Here is a 22326-nt window from a genome sequence, read left to right on the forward strand (position 1 = left end):
CTATTTGGCACTGACTGAACTGCAGGCAACAAGATCCCTTTGAGGCAGTCCCACAAGCAGGTGTTTCTCTGCCCACTGTTATTTTCAACCCTTTCAGGGCTGATGTCAGCAATTCATACTTCTTGTTATCATTGGCTTTGCTTTCTGCAAAGCTCTATCTGGTTAGCCAGGGTGTTTATACTCAACATTATTTAAAAACAGATTTCTGTGTGTTTATATGATCTCAATACCTTTATTTGTAGGAGGTGACACACTCCCAGTGTGGCTTCTACTTCTGAACATGGTTTTAGAAAAAAAACCATCTCTGCAATAGAAAACGCTGTAGGAGGGAGACAGGATCAAGTAACGTCATCTTGATGAATGTGGCAATGCTAAAGGAGTACCACTGGACCTTACACCCACTCTCCCAAGGGCAGTGGGTTGTCGTTGGAAAGTAGTTTTCACTGAATGCTATAGCGAAAACCTGACAAACAGAGGAGAAGCCTGCATGTGCGTTAGTGGGACCACAGACAGACTCTCTTTGCCTGGTTTTCTTTTGGTTATCGAATTATTACTAAATAGACAACTTCTGGAAGGGTTATTTCACTTGTAAGTTCAGGTACAGAATATTGTGCTAAACCCGGTAATGTGTGTATTTCTGGGATGGGTTCTGCCCTTCACGAGCTTTTGCATTATTTCTGGCTATACACCCATCCATTACCAAAACTCCCAAGTGTTCCTGACTGCAAGATATTTTGATCATTGAATGTATACGTTCAGTAGAAAACTGTTAATTTCACTACAAAAGAATTTGAAAAGTATTCTCTAATCCATACTGTGGTATGCTTAGAGACAATATCCAAACATTCTTTCTTGAAAAAGAGGTTCATGGGCCCACAATGGGACTTTCCTGAGAAGCCACAACCTTCTATTTGGGTTCCTAAAGGGCCCTTAAATTTAAAAACTTGAGTTCAGCTCTATTATTTTGCTAATCTTAGAATATTTCTGTGGAGCCCTGCTATCCTAAAGCTCCTGATTTGAAAAGGAAAAAAAAAAAAAAAAACAACCTGTGTTCATGGAAGAATTGGGAAGAATGAGGCAGGGGACTGGAAAGGGAGCAGAGCACATAATTTTGGGACTTTTGAAACAAACAACAAAACCAAAAATACCTCATCTGTGAACAGGTATCCTCCCCTCCCCGACCCACAACAGTTTCAGGAAATGAGTACACAGAGGGGCCAGGAAGTAACAGGCTGTTACTTAGCCGCAGAAGTGGCTACAGTATGGAACTACAAGCTCCTTCTGCAGGGCTGTCTGGCTGGCTCTGGGGCAGATTATTCCTAGTTTTTGCAAACTGACAGCTGAAGTATTTGGTCTTGGTTTCGCACTAAAGAGGGGCATTGTGAATCATTGCATAGCAGCAAAAATGACATTTTTAACATTGATGTCTAATCTTTTAAGTCCTCTGACTAAAAACAAAAGAGACGGATCCTCAGCCCTACCCCAGGCATCTTTATTTTAGAAGCTAGCAAGGGGTTAAAGAGCTGTCTACTCAGCAGATGTAATTGAATGTGTAGTTTGCAGCCCTGCCAAACTGCTAAACCTAGATTTCTCATATTAGATAATGTGTAATAAAAGACAGCTGTTGCCAGCATATGCTGTTCATTGCACACCAGTTCCTCATTCATGAGTTTCGCTGTCATCCCCACAGCCCTAAGAAAAAGCTCAGGCTGGGAGGGCAGTCAAGGGAGCAGAGACTCCACTGGTCAGATGCTAGAAGAGGGCTGCTCACTCCAGGGCCGCAGGGAAAACTTTTTCTAAAGTGTAAGACCTTTGCTAAGACCTCAGACGTACTTCTTGTCACTTAGGCAGATAGTTGGTTGAACCCTGAGAACGTTCCTTTCCACATCGCCTGAGTCTGACAGCCCAGATCAAAACCAAGTAAGCATTGTGGCGAGATGTGGAACGTGTCAGAGAATTTGATGGTGCTTAATTTATTTAAATTGTTTTTTTATTTAACCGTTAAGTGCCTATGACAGGCTCATTGCTGATCCAGAGTGGAAACTAATTCCTAATTTGATTTAGTCTGAGTTTTTCCTTTGTGTCACTGATGACCTGGATCAGTCAGTCCACAAGAATTGAGTATCTGCTCTGCATCTCACCTTGTGCTAGGCAGATATTTCCATCTTAATCTAGTTGATTAGCTAGATAGAAAGGTTAGACCGAGAGAGGTGGGGAAATTTCCTTCTCTATAGAAGTCTGGGATTTGTCATGTGGACTTAAACAATTTTATATTTGAAACTATCTGGAATAATTTTTGATTTAGAAGGCAGGTTAAATGGTGGAAGAGATGAAATCTTGAAGTTCCCATCAATGCTATGATTATTTGCTTAGCAAAAGGGTATTTAAAATTGGTGAAGGAAAGCTCAAAATTGTAAGGACTCATTAATTTTTGCCACCATTCATTCATTTAGCAGTTGTGTATTAAGGCATTACTGACTGACTTTGCTTTCTATTAGTCCTTTTTCTATGGTTCTTGCTGTTTTGCGATTCCGGTGTTTGTTTTTTTTATCGTTGTTTGTTTTCTTTCATTTTAAATTTTACTTCATATTTTTAAATGTACACCCTTGAGCTTTTCCTATTGGTATTTAATTTAATGAAGGACAGAGTTGAAGGCTCTCTTACTTTGGATCTCCCACCACCTCTTACCTGCTCATCTTGTAGTCTAGTAGTTTACTTCTGTTTGTCTGTTTAGCTGTTTTTACGGGTCCACTCGACTCCAGGCCCTGTGATGGGCACTGGGGTAGAAGTAAAACAAATACATTCCCCAAGAGGCCCAAAGGATACGGGGAATTATGAACAGAAGTGAGGTATTTAATCCAATCTGCCCTTCACATAAATACACATCTGTGCCTCCACATGAATGAATATGTGCATTATCTGATGAATATTAACAGCAAGAGTAATGATTTTAAATATCAACCCTAGTTATGATTTACAGATAGCACGATTAGGTATGACCTACCTAAGTACTTTACAATCTGAAATAAGGATCAAAGCCAAGCAAATGAAAATAATGAAAGTAGGTAAGAAAATGTGTGTACAGTATAATAGAGAGGTTGAGAATGCTTGGGCATATCGAATTTACTGCTATCTTCCTCAAGAAGACAGCCTACTGCATAACTGAATGGTCCCCACCCTTGTTAATGGTACTTATCAGGACAAAATCAGGCTGAAACAAACCATACAAACTGTTATAGGTCTTCCACAGTTAGTCCTTATAAATTGAAAACAGATACTTTTTAGCAAATAGAGAGAACTTTTTTCGTTTTTTGGTTCTGAGCCTTCCTATTGCAGTCTTCACGATGATATAAATGATTTGAAGTCCAAAACTGACAAGAGAGGAAAATATAATTAATTTACATCAAATTGTTAGGAAGAGGTCTTCGTAGGTCTTCATTATGTTAACATTTCTGACCAGTGGCCAAATTCTGAACACTGAGCCATTCCAGAAAATTTGTGAGAATGCTGACATTTTGTACTTGGTAATTCAAATTCCTTCTAGTGATGTAAGCTTCTCCACTCACAAATGCCTTAATGAAGATTTAATTTGTGCATTCATTTCTTCTACGTGTTTTTCTCCTGGCTTTCATCCTCTATTTTACTTTTATTTGTTTGGACTCCTGCATTGATCTCCTGATATTTTCTGTAGTCCTTGACATATGAGAAGCATAATAGGTTGCCAGTTAAATAAACACCATGGGTTAACTAGTAGAATGAGCTTATGTTTTGGAGCCCTGGACCAACACTTGAGAAAGAGCTAATTAACATTTGTTAATTCCTAAGCAAATAAACAAAACAAGAAACACAAAAACTCAGTATAATTACCTTAAAAACAAGATGCCACTTTTTGTTAATTTTTACTTTGTTTATAACGGTAGACTGTATCCTGGAAGCTTATGTTTATATGATCTTTTCCCAAAACATGCAGAGGAGTAAAGGTGATGTTATTTATACCATTTACATCATTCTGAGGTTCCTTTCCTTTCTTGGCTGGAAATCTCACTGTACTCTTTTACAACTATTGCAAAAATAAATCATGAAAAGAATTGAGGTTTTGAGTCTCTGATTTCACCCGAATTGTGCTTCTGAGTATTCGTTAGTTCTTTAGAGATGATTTTATCCTGCTAAAAACAGTAACATATTGAACTATTACAATAAACACAGTCATTTCATCAGCATCTCCCCAAACTATCAACTATTTGGGTTTTATATGCCATTCCATGGGTGTTATTTTTCTTTGGATTTCAGTGTGATTATAAATTGCTGTGGTTAACCTTTCAGAGGCTATTTTAAATACAGATTAGATATGAAGTTCTTTTTGGAAGCTTTGGAGCTTTGCCACATTACATTAACTCTTTTGCCATGGGGTATTATTATGGAAGCCTCATTTAATCTTTCAAGCGGACTGCCTGAACGGTCCCTTTCCCAGCTCTCCTTTGCTATCGCTAGAGAATGGAGATTACCGCCTTTCCGTAACAATTTCCCAGGAGCTGGGCCAAAGAAGGTGATAAAGAACAAAGTCCTTTGTGATATAGAACATTTTGCAGATGTGTCTTAAGGACCTTTCAATAACTGTGTGCTTGTGTTTTTCAGCTTGCTCTGACGAGATCAAGTTCTTTAGATCATACCTTTTTCTGGTCTCAAAGGTAAAGAAATTAATTTATTTTTTGGTTTCTCAGCAAGATATTTAGGAACACAGTTTTCCAGGCTGTTGATATCACACACACACATAGAGTCTTATATACTACAGTTAACATAAACATCAGCTATTTTTTATTGACAGTTATTTTTAATGATAGGTATGTGCCAAATGTTATACTTTGATCTTCATGCCTAATTTTTTGTTTTTTGTTTTACAGAAAGCTTGTTACTGTGGAAAAACAAAATAAAGGAAAATTTGGCTTTGAAATTCAGGTGGGCAGTTTTCAGATTTTCCAGACTTTTAGTGAAGAAAGTGGCACTGGTTATGTCATGATATTTGCAGAGAAAGAATGAAGTTGGGCTTAGGGAATGATGGAGGCTGTGACTTGTTTTCAATGTTTTTGGTAGTCTTTCAGTGTGTTGGGTACCATCAAGGAAAGAAAACATTCAGCGGATAAAAAAACCCACCCTGAGACATAGTCTGCTTCTTGTTTGTAGCGCTTTAGTCTTCTGGTAGGTTTGAGACTGATCAGAAATTCTTGATATCAGCCAGCTCATAAATAAGAGAGTGATGTACTCTTTATAATGTGCATTTTATATATTTGCATTAGTGATGTGTTTTTTTTTTTTTAACATCTTTATTGGGGTATAATTGCTTTACAATGTTGTGTTAGTTTCTGCTGTATAACAAAGTGTATCAGCTATATGTATACATATAACCCCATATCCCCTCCCTGTTGCGTCTCCCTCCTACCCTCCCTATCCCACCCCTCTAGGTGGTCACAAAGCACCAAGCTAATCTCCCTGTGCTATGCGGCTGCTTCCCACTAGCTATCTGTTTTACATTTGGTAGTGTATATATGTCAGTGCCACTCTCTCACTTCATCCCAGCTTACCCTTCCCCCTCCCCGTGTCCTCAAGTCCATTCTCTATGTCTGCATCTTTATTCCTGTCCTGCCCCTAGGTTCTTCAGAACCATTTTTTTTTAGATTCCATATATATGTGTTAGCATATGGTATTTGTTTTTCTCTTTCTGATTTACTTCACTCTGTAGGACAGACTCTAGGTCCATCCACCTCACTACAAATAACTCAATTTCGGTTTTTTTTATGGCTGAGTAATATTCCATTGTATATACGTGCCACATCTTCTTTATCCATTCATCTGTCGATGGACACGTAGGTTGCTTCCATGTCCTGGCTATTGTAAATAGTGCTGCAATGAACATTGTGGTACATGGCTCTTTTGGAATTATGGTTTTCTCAGGGTATATGCCCAGTAGTGGGATTACTGGGTCATATGGTAGTTCTATTTTTAGTTTTCTAAGGAACCTCCATACTGTTCTCCAAAGTGGCTGTATCAATTTACATTCCCACCAACAGTGAAAGAGGGTTCCCTTTTCTCCACACCCTCTCCAGCATTTAAACAGCATTTTGCAGTTTTTTTTTTGTTTTTTTTTTCTGGTACACGGGCCTCTCACTGTTGTGGCCTCTCCCGTTGCGGAGCACAGGCTCCAGACGTGCAGGCTCAGCGGCCATGGCTCTCGGGCCCAGCCACTCCGCGGCATGTGGGATCTTCCCGGACCAGGGCACGAACCCGTGTCCCCTGCATCGGCAGGCAGACTCTCAACCACTGCGCCACCAGGGAAGCCCCTCATTATAGTTTTGATTTGCATTTCTCTAATGATTAGTGATGTTGAGCATTCTTTCATGTGTTTGTTGGCAATCTGTATACCTTCTTTGGAGAAATGTCTATTTAGGGCTTCTGCCCATTTTCAGATTGGGTTGTTTGTTTTTTTGATATTGAGCTACATGAGCTGATTGTATATTTTGGAGATAAATCCTTTGTCAGTTGCTTCATTTGCAAATATTTTCTCCCATTCTGAGGGTTGTCTTTTCATCTTGTTTATGGTTTCCTTTGCTGTGTAAAAGCTAGGTTTCATTAGGTCCCATTTGTTTATTTTTGTTTTTATTTCCATTTCTCTAGGAGGTGGGTCAAAAAGGATCTTCCTGTGATTTATGTCATGGAGTGTTCTGCCTATGTTTTCCTCTAAGAGTTTTATAGTGTCTGGCCTTACATTTAGGTCTTTAATCCATTTTGAGTTTATTTTTGCTTATGGTGTTAGGAAGTGTTCTAATTTCATTTTTTGACATGTAGCTGTCCAGTTTTCCTAGCACCACTTATTGAAGGGGCTGTCTTTTCTCCATTGTATATTCTTGACTCCTTTATCAAAGATAAGGTGACCATATGTGTGTGAGTTTATCCTGTTCTGGGCTTTCTATCCTGTTCCATTGATCTATATTTCTGTTTTTGTGCCAGTACCATATTGTCTTGATTACTGTAGCTTTGTAGTATAGTCTGAAGTCAGGTAGCCTGATTCCTCCAGCTCCATTTTTCTTTCTCAAGATTGCTTTCACTATGGCAACATTTTTAAACTATTATTTGAAACACTTAAGAACATTTGGCTGTATGTGCGTATTGTCTCGTGCTTTAGGAAAATTTTGACTTCTTTATGGATTTCTATTTAATAGCCTAAGAATTTCATTTCTTATTTTCTGTTTGCTTTTCGTGGCCATATTTGCTAAGGTGATGAGTTAGGTCAAATGAAGTCTAGTCTAATTAAGTGCAAGAGAAGTAGTTTAAGTATTACTGTGTTCTTTTTCCATTACACTTTTGCATTTCTTTTAGAGGCATTTTGCATAACCATATCCTTATACTGCACATCAGTTTTTATATCTTAACTTTGGTGCTGCCTTCAGAAAACTTTGGTGACTAAATATAAGCCCCACAGTTGTAAAGTCAGTGTGTTTTTAGATTAGGAACAGGAAGCTGCTATGTAAGATGTGTTTTATGAATAAAGAAACAAAATGGAACTCTAGCTGCAATGAATAGGGAGAAGGCTCTAGGAGAAAAGAAGAGACCTTCTCCTTTCTTAACTCCTCTACTTTTGAATTTGGTGAAATCTCTAATTCTTCCATCAGGTTTGAGAAGCATAGTACTCTCTCTTGTTCCTCATTCACATGAAACACTCCTTATTCTGTTGTAGAGACACTATGCTTTTTGTGACCACTTCTTTTCAAATGAGATTATCCCCAAGGATGTGCAGTGATTGCTACTGAAAACAGGAGCAAAGTCTACTCACTTACTCTTACTTAATGTAACCAGAGAGGATCTCTTCTCATTTTTCTATAGATATGTCACTGCTTCCCCCATGTTTCTCCCTTATACCATAAACACTCTATATGAAGCAAGAATCAAAACTATCATTAGTAGAGAGCAGGCTAGTGCCTTGAAACTTTGTGGATTCATGTGAGCTAATGGCTTCACCTCTGGACTGCAGCATGTCTGTGCTATCTTACTGATGCAAGGATCCACTCCTCTGCAAATTCCCTTATGGCGTATGCTTTCCATTACCAGCTCTACGCCGTAACCTATTCTCTAGTACTCATAAGATTTGTAGTAGTCATCAAATAGGGGACATGCTCTGGCAACATTTGGAAGACCAGATAGAACCTCACGTACCCTTATTGTGCCCCCATCATTAACACGTATTTGGGCCCTTGTCTACCAGGTGCAGGGCATGCTGGGAGAGAACAAGTCCACCTCCTCTGGTTTCCATGGGTGCTAGTTTTTTGCTGCTACAGAGAGTAATGTAGTAATTTGGCAGGAAGATAGACCTTAGATTCATGTACACCTGAGTTCATATCCTTTCAGTGCTACCTTAGTGGGTTCTTAGGCACTTCAAATGAACTAACACATAAAGTACTTAGTAATGTGCCTGGTTCCAGTAGAAGATCAGCAAACGACAACTGTTAGAATGAAGGCTATCAGGCATGAGAAAGGCAATGTACTTTTGTGTCTCTAGGAAATGACTGAGCTAGAAGACTGGATAAAAGAGAGAAATATCCAACTAATAATTTCTTTCCAAAACTTGGGGACCTCTGCCTTTCCTTCTCTAAGCCACAAATTTTATACCTGTTGCAAACATATACACAGGTGCAGGCTACATCAATTAACATGTTTCCCCTTCACTGTACTCACCTTTCTCCCTGGACATGGAGGGTAGACTCTCACTGCTAATGAGAATCATTACAACAGTGGTTTCCCAAAGGAGGGTCTGTTATAGCTTTGGTTCATGTCCTCCATGAACCAGACCACCCTTCCATCTCTGGAAGGGCCTGGGCTGTGGCAAGAAGACTCCCGGGCAGAAAAGCTGTTAAAGGGATCTCTGGCATAGATGGAAAGTAGATTACATGATCTCTGAAAGTCCCCTCTATCTTTAAGATACGGGGATTCTAAATGCCTTGCAAAGTACATAGAAATCTCTTAGGTTAACAAAGTCAAGTTTCTAGAAGTTTGACTGACTTCTGGTTCTGCTGGTTCTAGAGCCTGGAGGTCTGTAATACCAAAAGGAATGAACATCGGACATTCATTTTTCCACAGGGAAGCAGTGCTGGAATGTGGTTTAATTTTAGGAAACAGATGTTTAGAAGACTTACTCAACTCAGAATGCTGACTTTGATTCTAAATGCAGCAAGACCTCATAACTTAAATATGTGAAAAAGAAAAATATAGGTCCTTGGGCCACTCTATTCACCAAACACTTGTGCTGTGTTCTTGGTACAAATCGAAAACAAAAACAAAAACAAGCTGCTTTTGCCAAATTGAGGCCAGAGGCGAAGCATAACTTTTTCTAATTCAGTCGAGTGGCTAATGAATGAGTATTTAGGGCAGATGTACCACCGAGCGCTCAGGAATGAAGGTAATTGAGTCAATCATAGTGCTTTTGAATGAATGCAGGGCAGATTGTCATTATTTGCAGAACTCTGATTTAAAATAATTATTGTTGGCGTATCTCCCTTGCTGGATGTGTACTGTTTCATACGCTCCTGTAAGAAGTACTTTAGCTCGGGAGAACCACATAGAGATTTTTCTCTCTGCTCTTGGCCATTATTGTTTTAGCCCATTGGGAAAAGAGAAACCAAATTTTTCTTGTTAAATATGCGATAATGATAGCATCAGGTGGTCTCTTAGGCTTGAAAGTCTTAAAGTCTTAAGCCAGTCTTATCCTACTTTCTTTCTTAAGCCAGATGTATTTTTTATGAATGGAGTCAGCTACAGATTGTGTGGGAGAAGTGTAAGATTGGTACTTAGATTTAGTTTATATTCAGAAAAGCTTCCCAAATTGTTCTTTGCACTTATCTATTATGCTGCTTAAGGTAACTGATACCACTTAATATTTTTTTAACAAATAGATTTTGAGTTTTTTGGTAATAGTGATCTATTTTATATTTGGTAATAGGAATTATGTATCCCTTTAATTTTACAGACTTACAGGCTCCAAAACCAGAACACCTGCTCCTCAGAGATGTGCACCCTGATCTGCAAAATCCAGGAGGATAGCCCAGCACACTGCGCTGGCCTGCAAGCTGGTAAGTTAGAACTATGCTCATGTTAGGAATTATTTAAATAGCAAGAAAAATAACTTTTTTGATAGTGAAGGTCAGGACATGATTGTTGCTTTGAATTTCCTTAACTCCTTTATGTTGCCAAGGTTTGGGTCTTGCTTGTTTTATTTCATTCGTGGGTCAGGAAAGATTATTTAACCAACCGTTTTAACACTCATTTTTCTTGGCATCTCCCAGGTGATGTCCTTGCAAATATCAATGGTGTGAGCACAGAAGGTTTCACCCACAAACAAGTTGTTGACCTGATCAGATCATCAGGAAACCTGCTAATGTAACTATCTGGCTGCTTCCCGTGGGGCTTCAAAAATGTTACGGTCTCTCATAATGCCTGTTGAGTGAATGAATAGGCTTTTTGTTCAGGATCACAAGAAGGGAGGCAGTGCACCATAGCTTGGGGATTGGGTACAGACATTTTTATCAGTTCCTTTTGTTTCTCAAGGTTTCCTCAAACTTGAACATGTTGTCAACATCTGAAGTCAGAGGACATCAATAGCCCAAACATCTGAGTGGGTGGGATAGCATTTTTTAAATTTTATTTTTAATTCAAATTCAATTAAACTGGCACACATTCTCTTTGGACAGAGAGGAATGGGTCCAGTTTCCATGGCTGATATAATCCTGTGGTTAGAACAAATGAAAGGTCAGAAGGGCTGAGTTTTTTCCTCTTCTACCACCAGCCAATTGTTTTTCTCTCCTAGTGTTCTGTTTGAAAGAACAGTCTGCTCGGCCCTCATGCCGTGCAACACACACACTCACATCTGCTACTATTCCCAACTTACTAATGGGACATTTGTTTCCCCAGTTAGAGATTCAACTGACATTTCCACCCTTAGTAACTAATAAGACCTTCGTAATTAGTTAAAAGATGGAATTTACCCATTCACTAAAACGATATTTATTGAGCAAATACTATGTTTCCAGCTCTGTGATAGGCTCAGGAGAGATAAAGACTCTTCTATTGCTTTATTGTGGAAGGAGATAGGTAAGAAGAGCCTGCAACAATAAGTAATTTTGATATTTCAGTTATTGATAACTGCTATAAAGAAAGTAAAACAAGAAATGGGATAGAACATTGAGTGAGGGGGCTGCTATTTTAGCTTAAGTGTTTAAAGTGGTCCTTTCTGAGAAGGTGAGCTTTGAGCTGAGAGCGAAATGAAGAGAAGGGATGGTTAGATGAACTCCTGGTGAGAACATTTCAGATAAAGGGAGAGGTCTCTGAGTTCTCAAAGTGGGCTTGGCATATTCAAGGGATAGAGAGGAAGCCAGTGGAATTGGTGGTTGGTGAATTAGGAAGACTATAGTAAGAAATGAAGACAGAGTTCTCCAGGGAGCAGAGTATGGGCCTCACCAGCCAGGCTTAATAGTTTTAGAATTTATTCTGATCATCTCATTTATTCTTCACAGAAGTTAGTTATATTCCTATTTATAAATGAAGTGACTCAGGCTGAAATGAGGTTTAGTTAAGACCAACCATCTAGTAAATGCCAGGGCTGGGATTTGACCATCTGCTCTGGATGCCAGGCCCTATTCTCCAGCTACACCACAGCTGCTCCTTGTAAGCTGCCAATAAAAAATCTGCTGGACACTCTTTAGTGATTCTAGTCTAAAACTTCAAAGGCTATTTCTTTGGGGTTTGTGTGAGAGTAGTTTTGAAAGATGACTGGTGGTGGTAGAGGACTGAGTCCAACTCTGTGAATCCTATGAGTTCAGGGTAAAGGTTGGGGCCACTTGAGCTCCAGAGAAACTTGAGTCTATAAGGTAGGAATCATATAGAGTCCAGGGGAATATGCTGGTGATTAGAAACAGAAACCTATATTCCAGATGGGTAAAGTGGGCAGACCTCAGGTGGATAATTAAAGAGTATTGGGTGGAGACAATTGGAAATCCAGAGATAAGGAAGATGAGAGACCGTTTGTACAAATACTGAAGAGAGCGGCCAATCTATGGCTGCAGTTCTGCCCACAGACATCTATTGCTTGGGCAGGTCAGGTCAACATTAAAGTGCCAAATAGATTCATAGGAATTGTCACTATCGCCCAGAGTCAAGACCCGCTAATGAGAAAGCAGACAACGTGTTCTCTTGCTATCATCTCATTATCTTGGGCATAATGCTGTTGGAAATAGAGGGAAACTGGTCTCTGCATTTAATACTATTATTTTACCATGTCTTGAAAATTTTCTTGCATCTTTATAGAGTTACAGCTTATTTATCAAAATGAATTGGAACCGATATTTTAAAAATGCTTAGTTGTATAACTCACATATCATATTTATCTTATGCAGATTGATGGCATCTAACTTGAGCCCACAAAACAAATCAAATCACTCGGGATAGAGCAAGTCTTTTTATTTTTAGAAGGGCATTTGGTATAGGGAGAAAGAACACCATTAGATGGATAATTCTAAGATTAAAGTTTGTACGCTTAAAAGGTTTTGAGATGAGAGTCATATGAAAGTTATTATCTCATAGTAGTTCTGGTTCTATTTGTTCTAGTTCCAAAATTAAGGCAATTTACAGAGGTAAAATTTCCTAGAATCTTAGGGAAGAAAGGATTTTCCCTTGTTTCAAGAAATAGCTTCTTGACTCCATTGTTTGAAAGTCCCTAGTGCCTGTTTTCATTGCTGTATCCCTCACTTTTAGCACGATGTCTAGAGTCTGGCACATAGTAGATGCCCAATAAATATTCACCAAATGAAGGAGGTGACTCACCCAGACCACACAAGAATAGGTTCTAGCAGAGAACAACCGTCATTGCCATATAGGGGCTTCTATAAAATGAGCTACAGTTTACAAATAAACCAGAGTCTTTTCTTTCAGTCACCCTCTCAAAGAGAGTATTTATTTTCCATAGTCTTTCTTAGAATGTTGTCAGAAGGTTTGGCTTACATCCAGATACTTGAAGTGCCGTGAGGATGGTAACATTTACGTTACTTTTTAAGGATAGCCTGTGCTCAAAGTGTAGTACTCCATAAGGATGGTACTTGTTTGAAAGAATCACTCATGCTATTCTTCCCCTCCCCCTCCTTTTTTTCTTCAAACAGGATAGAGACTGTTAATGGAACAATGATTCTCAAAAGAACAGAGCTTGAGGCAAAGCTGCAAGTTTTAAAGGTAATTTAATTTAATACAGTGAGACACATTTTTCATCCTTGAATGTGAGTGGTAGAATAAAGATCTATTTGAAGAATTGAGATAGCCCTTGAAGATGAAATGTCGTGATGAGACTAAACTGCTGAATTATCAAGAGCCATACAATTACCTTTGCAGGAATATTAAATTCCACAAACCAGGGCAAATCACTTTCTTCCTTCCTTCTTCTGCATGTCTATGAGGCTCAGAAAGGCAACAGGAAGGCACATCACCTGAAGAACTTTTCATTAATGCACCTGTGATCTCTTTCAATTTACATTTTGTTTGGAAAAAACCAAAGAAGTAGAAGCTGTCTTTTTGTCATTTTCCCAAGTGCTATATATGTGTGCAGGAGGGCCTGGGAGTTTTGTTTTTCTGTTGTCCTCCTCTGCATCCTTTCGTTTTGCCTCATTCTTACTACAAAAATCATCTCCCTCTACTCCTGTGGCTGTCCTTGTATCTACTTTCACTGGCAAATACAGTGTCAACTTTGAAGAGGAAATTAAAGTTTACAGGAGACAGTGTACAATGCAGGATGTTCAGTGAAAATTCTCTAGGCTATTTGAGGGTCTTAAAAATCTCAGTTTCCTAGACTGGTGAGGTTCTGGCAGACCATGAAGTCTAGGCCCTCGCTCATTTGCATCTCAGGATGCGCTCAGTTATTGAGCTCAGGAGGGTAGAGTTGGTATATTCCTACTTTATCTTTTATTCCTCCCTTCTACCACATTTAATTCATCAACAAGACCTGTTTTCTTCTTTGTCAACATTGGTTTTATATTCTTGTCATTTTGCTTACCCCTGTGATCTTTTGAATCAATTTATAAAATTCATCGGAAAAAAGTCCTCTTCAGACTGTGATAGTAATTGAATCGTATTTATAGAATAAATGATATCAATCGACGTTATTATGGTTTTTGCTTTCCTTACTTCAAACACAGGATCTCTCTTTCCATTCAGGTCTTTTATGTACTTCAAAAACATTTTGTAATTTCTTCATACATTTCTATATATCTTTGATTATATTTATTTCTATATACCTTCTAATTTTTTTGCTATAATTAATGTGGTCTTTTACATTTTCAACTGCTTATTGCTATTGATTTTTGTGTAAAGTTTTAAATCCAGGAGTCTTGCTGAACTCCCTTTATTCTAGTAATATGTTTGTAGATTCCCTTGGATTTTTTTATATAAACATAGTATCATCTGCAAATAATGAAAGTTTTGCCCCTTTACTCCCAATTATTCAACTAGTTTATTTTTTCTTCTCTTACAATATTGGCTAGGACCCTCAGGATGTTATAAATAGTGAGTCATCTTCTTCATGTTAAAAGGGGTGCCTCTAACATTTTATCATTAAATTTTTGTAAGGAGTAAATAGTTCTTCATATTATATTTAGATTTTTTAAACTGTCGAAAGTTAATTTGTTTCTGCAAAAGAGAGAGAGTCTTAGTGAACATCATTTTCAAAAAAGTAAAACTGGCTTTTTCAGGCTTTTGTAAAAAAAAAAAAAGGAAAGAAATGTAGAATGTAAACTAGTGATGTTATTTAAAACATAAGTGAAAAATAGGTTTATGTTTCATGGAATAAAGAACTCTATTGCACAACACATATTTGCATACTTCTAAGCATTTTCTGTTCTTTGAACATTTTCTCTTGAACTTTTAATATACATACTTTATTATTTTTTCTAACCTAGAAAATTTTCAACATCTCCATCCTCTCCCAGAACATCATGAGGACCTCAACATGTTTAAATGTCCATTTAAGGCTCCATCTTCCTTATTATTGCTTACTTGAGAAAATTCTATCCATTTTTAAAATGAAAAAGACAGGCTTTTTTTCTTAACAGCTGGTAAACAAGTATACCAACCTGTGAACTGTCAGCCTTGCCCTTGTTTCTTGTATTCTGTTCTTTACCTCCGGGTTTACTTTCCTTCTTGCTGTAGTATTATACTCCTTTAGTGAGGGTAGGTGGGTCTTTATTGAAAAATATCTATTTCACTGCTGCTATAGAGAGTTTTATAGGTAATTGAATTATTCTAAGTTGGTGTTTTGTCTCCTTAGCACTTTGAACGCTTTGTTCCTTTGATATTTTGTTTATGAGGGAGCTCCTAATTGTTTATCCTTTGTAAGGTACTCTGCATTTTCTATATTTTCTTCTAAAAGTTTTAAAGCTTTTTAATATCCAAGTCTTTAATTCATTCAGAATTAATTTTTGTATGTAGTATGAGATAGGATTCCAATTTTGTTTTATTTTTTTCTATTTGAGTACTCAGTTCTCCCAGTACCATTTATTTTATACAGTCCTTCTTTTTCCCCAACGGACCTGCAGTAAAACCTCTATTTTTAAGCTAGTTCCAGATATGAATGGATCTTACAGGCTTCCAATTCTGATCCATTGATCAATTTGTTTATTTCAAACTCAGCTATTGTACCTTTGTAATAAATATTGATGTCTGATTGGGCAAGCTTTCCAGGTTATTCTTGGCCCTTTGATTGTCTGTATACATTTTAGAATCAGATTGTTAAGTTCTATGAATGTATGTTGGAGCTTTGATAGATAATACAGCTTTATATAGATAGATCAATTGGAAGAGACTTGACATCCATATGGTATTGAGTTATCTTACTGACAGACTACCTCAGTAAATAATTTTTAATTTTTTTCTTTCCATAAATTCCTATAATTTTATGCAGATAGATCCTATGCAGCTTTTATTAGATTTATTCCTTTGTACAATGATTTTTGTTCTTATTATAGTTTCTTTATTAAAAATAATGTTTTGATTAATGTGTAGATGTGTGAAATCAATTTTTATGTGCTGTTATATTCAAACACCCTGCTAAACTATATAATTTCTAATAAATTAGATTATTTTGAGTTTCTCATGAAGATAATAACTACCTGCTGAGAATGATATTTAGCTCTTTTTCTTATTTTGCTACACTGGTTAAGGCCTATAATACAATGATGGATAGAAGCTAAAATAGTAGGCATCCTTGCTTTGCTTTTGACCTTAAAGGGAATTCTTTTGATTCTTTCCTGTCTCTAGGGTTATACTTTTCAGATTAAGGAGGTTCCCTTCTACACCAAGTTTTCTGATAGTTTTTACAGTGCTCGTGTATTAAATTGTATCAAATACTTTTTTTCTATAAGTGTTGAGGAGGTCTCATTTATTTATTTTTAAAAATCTGTCAATTTGGTGAATAACATTTAAAAATTTTCTAATGTAAAACCACCCTTGCATTTCTATAATAAATCCAACCTGGTCATAACTTATCATCTTTTTAATATACTTGTAGATTTGATTTGATAACATTTTCTTTAGCATTGTTGAGGGTAACTTCATCTTACAGGTAGAATGGCTTGTAATTTTCTTTTCTCAGACTATCTTTTTTAGTTTTGGTATCAAATTTACTGGACTCTTAGCATGAGGTGAGGAGTCTCTTCCCCTTTTCATCCTCTGGTAGAATTCTTGTAACGCTATCTGAATTATCTGGGCTTGTGTTTCTTTTTGATGTGAATACTTCTAAACTCTGTTTCAGTTTCTTTATTAGCCATAAGACTGCTCAGCCTTTCTATTTTTGTTTGTTTGTTTGAGCCAGGTTTATTGAATGATGCTTTTGTTAATAAAGTTTTAAAATTTTCAAATTTATTGCCTGAAGTTGATAATAAACATTCTGTTCTCATCTTTTTCTTTTCTATCGCAGCTGTGCTTGTGTCCCCATTTTCATTTATACTACTTTTTATGCCTTCTTTCTATTTTTTTTTTCTCGGTAATTCTCTCTAGAGGATTTCCCATTTTTAAGCTCTTTTCAAAACCCAGTATTTCAATTTTGGGCAATTTTTCATCTTTTGCTGGTTGCTTTTAAGGTGTTCTTTTGTCTTTCCTGATTTACAGTTTCACCACAATGTGATTAGGTCTGGATTCATTTCTAAATTTACACTGCTTGGAACTTGCAGCGTCCTTCCAGTCTAAAGACTTCTGACTTTCTTCAGTTTTGTATAATTGTCAGCTTGGCCTTTTTGAATACACCTTCCTCATCGTTCCCTGGATTATCTTCTGAAATTTCTGTTAGACATATTTCAGAGTCTTTTGATTTATTTTCCATGCTTCCTAACCACTTCAGATTTTGTATCACTTTATCTTTTTTGTTATGTTATTTTTTATTGACGTATAGTCAGTTTACAATATTGTGTTCATTTCAGGTGTACAACGAAGTGACTGAGTTATACATACATGTGTGTATACATCTACTATATCTATATTCTTTTTTTCAGTTCTTTTCACTGTTATGTTATTTTTGAATTCTTTAGTAATATCTTCAGTAATGTTGTCTGTGTTCTGTATAGAATGTGTTTTTTCTCTTGAGTTTTAAAAGTTAATTTTTTATTTTCAAATAGTTCTTTTTCGTGTCTATCTGTTCTTCCTTTGTTTCAAATTTCTCATTCTTAGGAACATCACATTTCTCTCTCAGAGGATTGTAAATATTCTTATTTTAAAGTCTTTGAACACTTTTCTATTTTTATTTTGTTGTAGAGAGTCCATGTACTGATTATCAGTTTTGTTGTCTTTCTTTTCATTAAACTTCTGTGGAGCTCCGGAGTCTGGATTGCCCATTTCCCTGGGCCTCTTCCTTCCACTCAGTGTGAGAGTTGGGCAGTGGCCTCTGCTCTGCACTTCAAGGCTTCCGGTCTAAAGCCAGGTCTGGCAGCTTGGATGCCTTCCCTGGAGGGCCGGTGTGCTGCTCAGTTCAGGTCATGAGGCCACGTTTATGTGCTCCTGCTTCTCTGGGTACATGCTCTCCATGAGCTTTAGTCGCCCTCAACAGCTTTGCTCAGCTCCTTTTCACAATGGTGGAGCTTCAGCCAAGGTTCTTCTCTCAAGCAGGAAACTTGTCTTTGTCTCTGCCTCACATAATTGCATTTAAACTATCGCCATAGGGTCCAATTTCCTTGTGACCTCTTTCTTTTTCTCCAGGTCCAGAAGACTTTTGGGTTCATTTCTGCTCACTTTCTTTCATTTCTGTTCCTTTTCTAATCCTGAAATTATGAGATTTCCAGCTCATCTCTTGAGCCAGAAATGTCTGGGTGTGACCTATTAACCAGAGTCAGGTTGGCTTCCCCTTCACACAATGACATTTAGTTTGTGCATCCTACGTGTGCATTGTGTCCCTCAAAGACTCTTTGTGGCCATAACCTCTTCTTTAGAAACAATGGTGCCTTCTGAGCTGTGTTTTCAGGGATTCCCTTTCTCATGGCCTGTGATTCAAATGTTTAACATGAAAACAGTACATCTAGTGGGCTGAGGGACCTACTTTTTAATCCAGCTCTGATATTTACTGTGTTTGTAGCCCTTGGGAAATATTTTGCTACATTAAACCTTTATTTTCTAATCTGGAACTTTTTAGGACAGTTAGAAAAATTAAACAGCATATTATCCATGAAAGCACTATAAAAGTAGTAAAGTGCCGTGAAAATGTTTAGCTATATGTCTCATGTAGAATGAAAACGTTGGAGATATGTTCAACCAAAATATCCAGTCTGTGATAGCTGAGTGTTATTCCAGGAAGCCATCCTTTCATTTATTCATTTAGCCAATATTTACTGAGCATCTGCTATGTACCAGGCGCTGAGCTAGGCACAGCGAGGTGACGTGATCCAGTAGGGTTAAATCTCACATGTATTTTAATTTTCTTCTAACAGTGAGAGGTTAGATTTGTCCAAATACACTACTGTGATATTAATAATAGGCTGACTCCGAGGAAAATAAGGAAGCTTCAATATAGACTAAAAACTCTTAGTCACTTTGACACATCTGCTCTTTGCATTGGTATTTTCTTGGTTTAAGTGACGACATACTTAGATGACTGGGACAAATCAACAGATTTGACATTTAAAAACCTTGACTTTCACAGAAACTGTTTGGCAAGCTCTAACTTTGTATTTCTGCATAGTAAGTGCAGAAATACAACTTCCTCTTCTCCCTATAATTAGTTTTGAGCATCAGTCTATCCTTATGCTCCCCAACTAGACTCTATTCTCTTGCAAGAGATAAACCTCTTTAAGAAAGGAAAAAGGGCTTGGTATATATGCCAGATCCCTGCTAGTTCTGTACTTCCTGGTTTCCTAACTCTGACCTTCACATGACCACAGGTTTACAAGAGCTGTAATTCAGGTAGCCCAGCAGTCTCATAGCCAGGTAGACTATATTATAGTACAGAAAGAACAAGAAATTAACTGAGCCAGGTATTTTATGGCTTTGACTCATTGATTGCATATTATATTGACAATCATAATGATTGCTGCTAAATGTTACTCTTATCAAGGCTTGGAAAATCCTGCCCAGTGATTGTTCAATCCCTGAACTGAGGAACCAGCCACTTTCCCCCTTAAACACTTAATGACATTCTTGTAATATTTTCTTTTCCTTCAGTCTTCCCCTTCCAAATGTGCTTTTTTCCCCCTCTTCCTTTTTAGCCTTCGCCTGCCCCTTCCAGATTGATTTGTACAAAGGACCACTTGTTTCCAACTAGGCTGGCTGTCCTTCAGGATAAGTGTCCCCAGGCAAATCTGAGCTGTTCTTACCTGCTGGACTTGCTGTGGGGACCTGAAATGGCAAAGGAAGGGGTGGAGTAAAGAGAAAAGAGGGGGAGGGAGAAGGAACCTTTTTGCCTTGTCAGATGCCTTCTGCTTGGTTGACTTTTGATTCCAGCCTGTGGGCTAGGCCAGGCCTCACGTGCAGTCGTGACCATTACAGCAGCCATTTCATCTTTCCCTGGGCCACTGCTCTCATGTGCGGGGTAGCCAAGGAAGGAAGCAGTTAAGAAGTCAGGGTGCTTACAGTGTTCTAAGTTTAGCCCTCCAGGAAAGCCTTTTAGAACTGGTCAGCTTCCCCTTTTGGGTATAGAAAATAAGTAGATATCCAGCAGAAAAGACTATTTTAGTGCCCCAGGCTTATAGAATGATGGTGTTTTTTTTTTTAAATTGAAGTATAGTTGATTTGTAATATTGTATTAGTTTCAGGTGTACAGCCAAGTGATTCAGTTATACATCTATTTTTTTTCAGATTTTTTTCCATTACTTGTTATTACAAGACACTGAATGTAGTTCCCTATGCTGTACAATAAACCCTTGTTGTTTACTATCTTATGTATAGTGTGTGTATCTCTTAATCCCATACGCATAATTTATCCGTCCTCCCGTTCCCACTTTGATAACCATAAGTTTGTTTTCTATGTCTGTGAGTCTGTTTCTGTTTTGTAAATAAGTTTATTTGTATCATATTTCAGATTCCACATATAAGTGACATCATATGGTATTTATCTTTCCTGTCTGACGTACTTCACTTAGTATGATAATCTCTAGGTCCATCCATGTTGCCGCAAATGACATTATTTCGTTCTTTTTTTATGGCTGAGTAATATTTCGTTGTATACGTATACCACGTCTTCTGTATCCATTCAAAATGATCATGGTAGTTTTTGAACATTTACTAAGCTGTACCCACTGTTCCAATCATTTTACATTTACTAATGCATTTAATCCTCATGACAATTCCCAGGTTTAGGTTCTGTTGTTGTTCTCATATTGCTGATGGAAGAAGCCTAGAGTGTAAAAGCCTTGCCAAAACAGCTAGTAAATGGACACAAACCTAAGCAATCTGTTTCTCTAATATTTTTAAATTAAAAAAATACAAATATCATTGTTTCTATTATCTGTTGTTTCTATTGAAATGACATCATTGTTTCAACTTGTTGGTGATACTAGATTATTTCTTGAGAAATTAGTGTTCCCAATATTCTGCTTTTATACAGAAAAAGAATCTTTCAAATGAGTGGGAGGGATTGTTAGTGATAGAAAGAAATGAAAAAAAAAATAATGACAAATCTCAACACCTGGAAGTAAATTGCTATCTTCACTGGGGTTTCCAAATAATTAGCACTTTTCTTCTTTCTCAGCAAACCTTGAAGAGAAAATGGGTGGAGTTCAGATCTCTGCAGTTACAGGAACAGCGCCTGCTTCATGGTAAATGTGATTTCCTGTTCAGAAAGCACACTTACATTTCATTCTTTCAGTATTTCTGCCTCTAAATTGTTTTAAGATTATCATCATTACAAGAAAAAAAATTGCCTAGCATGGATTGAGAATAGTAGCCTGTGTTTCTTTGGCATGGCTTTTGGAGTGACCACTGTATTTGGAGGAGGGGTAAGTCATCATCACACCCCCTCCTCCATACACAGAACACATGCACATGAAAACATGGACACAGGTGCATGTGTGCACTCGCTCTCAAGAGGCACCTGGGGATTTTAGAAGAGTAATATGAATGATTGCCTGATTTTCCTACTACTTCAGCAGATGAATTAAATTCCTGAGAACATCTGCGGTTCAGGGGCTGGGTAGTTCTCAGAAACTCTTGAAGCTGGGAATGGTAACATGCTTCTTGGGTGGAGCTCCTATTATTTGCTCAAATTGTGTAAGTTACAGTAATGCAGAGAAATCCTTCCTCATGGCCCTCAAATCCAAAACAGAAATATGAAGGATCGTTATAACAGTAAATGCATGGCTCTTGCTGTTGTGTACATTCTGAAAAGAAGGGTTGAGTTTAAAACTTGTTGACGTGGCATTTGCCATGTGACTGGTATAACCTGAGGAATGAACTTGTAGATACAAATAATTCACTGAAACCACTAACTGTGTGGGTGTGAAATATAGGTTGTATCTTCAGATAACACAGAGCTAACGTCTCTATAACCTTAGAATATCTGTTTGTTAAAAGTGATAATCTGTTTACAGAAGAAGGGTACATTTAATTCTTAATTAGGCACGAATTTATGGCTTAGGGGCTTGTGTCAAAGTTCTGTTTTTTTCAAAAACTGAAACATGTATGAGTTACTTCTCTTTTCTGTGTTTCTAAATTAATATTCTTAAAAACCTATAGCAGGCTTTGTTGGGGGGGATCTGAAGTTTGCTAACCAGACAGAGGCACACATTTCTGGCCACTTCCTGGATTTCTGTAGACTTGAGGGTGTTTGGGATA

General features: G+C 37.6%; 1 protein-coding gene across 4 annotated transcripts in view; it reads left to right on the plus strand.

The window, feature by feature from the left end:
* Positions 1 to 22326, plus strand: part of CYTIP (cytohesin 1 interacting protein) — a 71466-nt gene that overhangs the window by 46379 nt on the left and 2761 nt on the right. For all 4 annotated transcript variants that reach the window (XM_060016772.1, XM_060016775.1, XM_060016774.1 and 1 more), the window contains 6 exons: positions 4636 to 4688; positions 4902 to 4956; positions 10013 to 10115; positions 10329 to 10422; positions 13194 to 13263; positions 21245 to 21311. In XM_060016772.1, the coding sequence (XP_059872755.1) occupies positions 4636 to 4688; positions 4902 to 4956; positions 10013 to 10115; positions 10329 to 10422; positions 13194 to 13263; positions 21245 to 21311 (442 nt within the window). The remainder of the gene's footprint in view (positions 1 to 4635; positions 4689 to 4901; positions 4957 to 10012; positions 10116 to 10328; positions 10423 to 13193; positions 13264 to 21244; positions 21312 to 22326) is intronic.

This window comes from Delphinus delphis, chromosome 7, assembly GCF_949987515.2.
Source record: "Delphinus delphis chromosome 7, mDelDel1.2, whole genome shotgun sequence".
Classification (NCBI taxonomy): domain Eukaryota; kingdom Metazoa; phylum Chordata; class Mammalia; order Artiodactyla; family Delphinidae; genus Delphinus; species Delphinus delphis.